Here is a 5,204-nt window from a genome sequence, read left to right as displayed (position 1 = left end):
TGGCTCTTCAACTCCACAGAGGACCCCACCTAAAATATCAGTGATATGTTCCAGGCTAACGAGCTTGGCAAAATTAGCTAAGTAGAAGCAACAACACCTTCATTTCAAAGAAGAGACAGTATATTTGAGGTTGTTAATGGGCTGGCAGCCATTGCTGGAACTTACAAGGATGGCTGGAACTGAACTGCCATTGCTCTAATTGCTTCCAACTGCAATCCCTGGGAGCAGAAACTCAACACATCCTATTTACTGACATTTCCTCTGTGAATAACGAGGAACTGCCAACCCAGGAGCCCCACAGAAAGTGCAGGAAGAGTGGAACCCATGTCAGGAACCCCTTTGGTGGTAGAGAAATGGCTGCTGCTTCACCAACTGCTCTAAAACTCAAATAATAACAGGCTCCTGGCACATTTACCCACCTAATTTTTCTGGCCTTCTAGGCATGTGGTGTGGTACCACCCCAGATGAGACAGTCCAGCTGGGAGTGCACAACACTTGTTGTTGGGATCCTTCTCACAGTGAGCAAGGACAAACTGGTGGGCCCAGGATCTCCATGAGAGTGAAGCTGTAGATGGCTGTCTCCCCCCCACCCCCCTCCCAATCTCACAGGGAAGCCCCAGCTGTGGAAGGAAGGTTCAGGAGTCAGGAAGCAGCATGAGGAGGAAACAGAAGAACCAAAAATCTCCTGTCTTCACCCAAAGATCCTCAGCAGGTCTAACCCCCCCGCAGCTTGCCATCCATCATAGCTCATCCCAGTTGCTGTGAAGGAGCTGTCCACCCTCCAGCCTGTTCTGTGATTGCTGAGGTGGGGAGAGGCAGGAGTTTGCCAGATGTCACTAGAAGACTCCTTGGCCATACTCAAAACACTGGGGAAGAGGATAGGGCTCTGCCAGCATGGGTCAGCTTTTGGAGGAGGAAGGAAGCCTGGGATGAGGAAGGTCTATGCCTCCAGCACAGAGAAGGTGTGGTGTCAGTGTCCCATGCTGGTGGGCACAGGGGCTCGAGGGGCAGCATGTTTGCCAGGGTTCATGGAAGGTCTTGCAGCTTGGACCATCTGTCCATCCTGTCACCATGCCCTGGAGAGGTCACACAGGCATGGGATGCTCCTCACATTCTTATTCCTCACACAGAGCAGGTGCATATTGCCATTAGCTGCATTGCATCTACAAAGGCCCCTGGGGCCTTTCCTGACAACAGCAAGGCATAGGCAAACTCATAATATATTAATAATCGAGAGTTTTTTATTTATAAGGCAATCTGCTCACTTCTCTGGACCTGGAGGCACTGTGCAATAAGTCATAATAAATCTAATGAAACAGTATAGGTAAGTAACCAGCTTTAATCCTAGCTGTTATTATTAGGTAGATTAGTGAACAGAAAATTATTTTTTTTGTTTTTCTTCATTGTTCAAGTTTTGCGTGATTCTGGAAGCTGCAAATTTAGGGGGGAATCTGTGAAGGGGCAGGAGACATAACCATGGGTCAGAGAGATGAAACTGCCTTGAGCACTGGAGGGACAAGGGCAGAGGTGTCTGTCCTTCAGATTGGGACCCACTGATTGGGGCCAGGGAGAGCAGCACTGGTTCTGGCACAGCTCCTCACCCATCTCCAAACCAGCAGCACCTGGAATCATTCTGGGAAATGACTTAGAAATCTGGCCTTAGCCCTGCATGGCACAGGTTGACTTTCAGGTGCCACTGCAGTACATGCTGGCTGAGTCCTGGCCAGGGATTTGTTTTTTTGCTCCTGGTAAACATCTTCACTTGTGGTATAACATCATTTCAAGCCAGCTACGACATAGGCTTGGGTGGTGTCATCACTGACACCCATCACTACACTCTCTGTTGTGCCACAGAGCAAGAAACAGGGGCGCCGGGCTGGGTGATCCAATCCATCAGTGATGAGCAACAAACCAGAGCTGCTGTTACCAGCTGATGTCCTGCTCTCTCTACTCCACCTCCAACCAGCAGAAGTTCATCAAGAAGCTTCAGGCTGAGAAAGGCTTTCAGGAGGAAATTCAGAGCTTTCAGGAGACAATGAAGGGATTTCTGGAGGAGATCAAGGGCTTTTGGAAAAAACCTAGAGATTTCAAGATGGCCATCCAAGCTTTCTGGGAAGAGGAAAAGCCCATCTGGGAGGAAGAAGCTGTCTTTTGGAAGAAAGAAAAGGCTATTCAGGTGGAAGCAGAGGCCTTCTGGAGGGTATAATGTGACTTCTGGAAGGACTATAATGCTTTCTGGAAAGAAAGGATGAGGATTTCTGGAAAGACAAGCTCCTCTGGGAGAAAGACAGCATCCTTCTGGATGAGGACAGAGTCCTGTGGACAGAAGAAGAAGCTCTGTGAGCAGATGAAGCAGCTCTCCTGGAAGAGGAGAAAGCTCTCTGGGAAGATGAGGAGGCCCTCCAGGAAGGTGAAAAAACCTCAAGGAGTATGAAATGTTGATCAAGGAGGAGGCCTTTAGTCCTGAGAGAGAGGATATCTCCAGAAAGCCAAAGCTCTGTTAGAATTAAATCTGGACAGGGACAACAAGGGCAAAAAGAAAAGCTTCTATAGGTACATCAGTGAGAAAAGGAAGACTAGGGCCCTCTCTGGAAGGAAACAGACCTGGTTACCTGGGACATGGAGAAGGCTGAGGTACTCAATGACTTTTTTGCCTCAGTCTTCAGTGGCAAGTGCTCCAGCCAAACCACCCAAGTCACAGAAGGCAAAGGCACGGACTGGGAGAATGAAGAGCTGCCCACTGCAGGAGAAGATCAGGTTTGAGACCATCTAAGGAACCTGAAGATGTACAAGTCAATGGGACCTGATGAGATGCATCCAGGGACCCTGAGGGAATCAGTGGATGAAGTGGCTAAGCCACTATCTATCATATTTGAGAAGCTGTGGCACTCCAGTGGAGTTTCCACTGACTGGAAGAGGGGAAACATAACTCCCATTTTTAAAAAGGGAAAAAATGAAGACCTGAGGAACTACAGGCGAGTCAGTCTCACATTTGTGCCTGGCAAGATCATAGAGCAGATCCTCCTGGAAACTATGGGAGGGCATGTGGAAAATAAGGAGGTGAATGGTGACAGCCAACATGGAGATGTAAGGGCTGGAGCACCTTCCTTATGAGGACAGGCTGAGAAAGTTGGGGTTGTTCAGCCTAGAGAAGAGAAGGCTCCAGGGAGACCTTATAGCAGCCTTCCAGTACTTACAGGGGGCTACAGGAAAGATGGAGAGGTACTCTTTATCAGGTAGTGTAGTGACAGGATGAGGGGTAAATGTTTTAAACTGAAAGAGGGTAGATTTTAGCTAGATAAAAGAAGAAAATCTTTACTGTGAGTGGTGAGACACTGGAACAGGATGCCCAGAGCAGCTGTGGCTGCCCCCTCCCTAGCAGTGTTCCAGGCCAGGTTGGACGGGGCTTTGAGCAACCTGGTCTAGCAGAAGGTGTCCCTGCCCATGGCAGGGGGGTTGGAACTGGATGATCTTTAAGGTCCCTTACAACCCAAACCATTCTATGATCCCCCATATCTGAGAGTCGCAGTTAACACTGCTGAGTCTTAATGAGACAACTCACACGGTTCCACCAGGTCTTGGGCTTTGACTTCCCATTTAACTCCCCACTGGTCTTGGGAGTGTGATGGGTGAGCCCCCCACATCTGCTGTCTGGCTGAGCGCAGCTTTGGCATCAGTCTTTCTGACATGGGCAGAGGACAGAGGAAGAAGTGGGAGGGATTAGAAAAGTCAGCAGCATGTGGGAAAAGATGCAATCTGGAGTGAAAGCTGGCAGCAAGTCCCTCAGAAAGGGGGAAATAAATTTAGTAGTGTGAGTATATGCATGTGTGTGTAAGAGCAGAAGAGGGTGCACACAGGGACTGGGATTATTATTCACCTGCTGATCTCCTATTGCCAGCACCAGTACAAGAGCCTCTAACAGAAAATCCTTAATAACTGCAGTGCAACATGTGGTCAATATTTAGCAGTATTTTATGTGATATGAGTACAGAGCCAGTGCCTTCTGCTGAGCTGTGGCACAGGAGTCACAATTTTTCTTTCCTCTTGAGGAACTGAACTTAGACTCTTCATGGTTTTGAAGTCTGAGCTGTAAAGGCTGGTCTAGAGGCAAATCTACATTTGTCAATCTATCAATTGTCTGCACATCCAGGAGCGTGAGGGACAAGAGCAACAGTGAAAAGTACTCATTGAGTCAAACCAGGCATTGAATTTTTCTCTGGGATGGTAGCATTAGTAACTCATTCTCCTTTGATACGGGATTTTAACGCTGAAAAGGCTCAAGGACACAATGTAAGGAGCCTTTACAATTGCTGTTGAAGAATCTGATGACTTCTGCAACTATCAGGCATACTTAGGCTGTCACTCAAGCCTGTCACTCAAGTTCAGTCCTTTGTGATCTGCTGTAGGATAAGGCTGGCTGACCTGTTTAATTTTGCTCAAGACAAATTATGCACTATGTCTTTCCTGAAGAATCCATGAATATTTATTGCTCAATGAATAACCAGCTCATGAAAAAAGCCAGCTGATTCAGCCAGGGTTGGAATGTTTTGCAACCTTTGTTATTATTATTCTACTATTGCCATGTAAGCCAGAGATTAAAATGACCTATTAGACCATTCAGTGCAACTTCCTGCAAATTCAGGACTCTTACGCATTAAAGCTTTATCATTAGATGCTACAGAGAGAAAGAACCTTTCAGAAAATAACAGTATGCAAAAAGCACTTGTCATTTAATATATTTTAATGTCGAAAAGCCAAGAATTTATCTCAGTTATTCAAATCCACACGTCCAATTAACATCCATTTAAACTAAAATTAGGTATGCTTTCTCTTGCAAAGAACTTGGGGCACATGAAATACTCTTAGGAGAGCTCCTAGTCATTTCTTCTTTCACAGGAGAGCAGAACAGTGTTTCTCTGGTGAAGTGCTATCAGTATAATACAACAGTTGTGAAATTTAGGGCATTACACAATGTAGCACAGAGAAACCAGAAGTTTAGCCAGAGAAAACCATGTACCAGTATGGTTTTAGCCTGCTGGTAGCTCCCCTGAAAATAATCCATCTACCCAGTAGCTTCAAAGTGGCCCTTGCTTGGGTGGCACTGCTGGAGAGAGACCACATGCAAAAGGCTTACCAGGGCTGGGTATTTGAAGTGGGAAGTTAGAGGACACCTGCTCCTGTGTTCAGCAGCTCTGGACTGAGGA

At 46.9% G+C, this 5,204-nt stretch overlaps 1 protein-coding gene across 1 annotated transcript; it reads left to right on the top strand.

The window, feature by feature from the left end:
• Positions 1-1,933: 1,933 nt before the first annotated feature.
• On the top strand, positions 1,934-2,442 carry CCDC70 (coiled-coil domain containing 70). The gene is given in 2 exon segments (XM_026864471.1): positions 1,934-2,245; positions 2,248-2,442. Coding segments are annotated over 2 exon segments (507 nt in total).
• The last annotated feature ends 2,762 nt before the right edge of the window (positions 2,443-5,204 follow it).

This window comes from Athene cunicularia (genome assembly GCF_003259725.1).
Source record: "Athene cunicularia isolate RWA chromosome 1 unlocalized genomic scaffold, athCun1 chr1_part1, whole genome shotgun sequence".
NCBI lineage: Eukaryota > Metazoa > Chordata > Aves > Strigiformes > Strigidae > Athene > Athene cunicularia.
The sequence above is the reverse complement of the archived record's forward strand: the minus strand, read 5'-3'. Positions and strand labels throughout refer to the sequence as shown.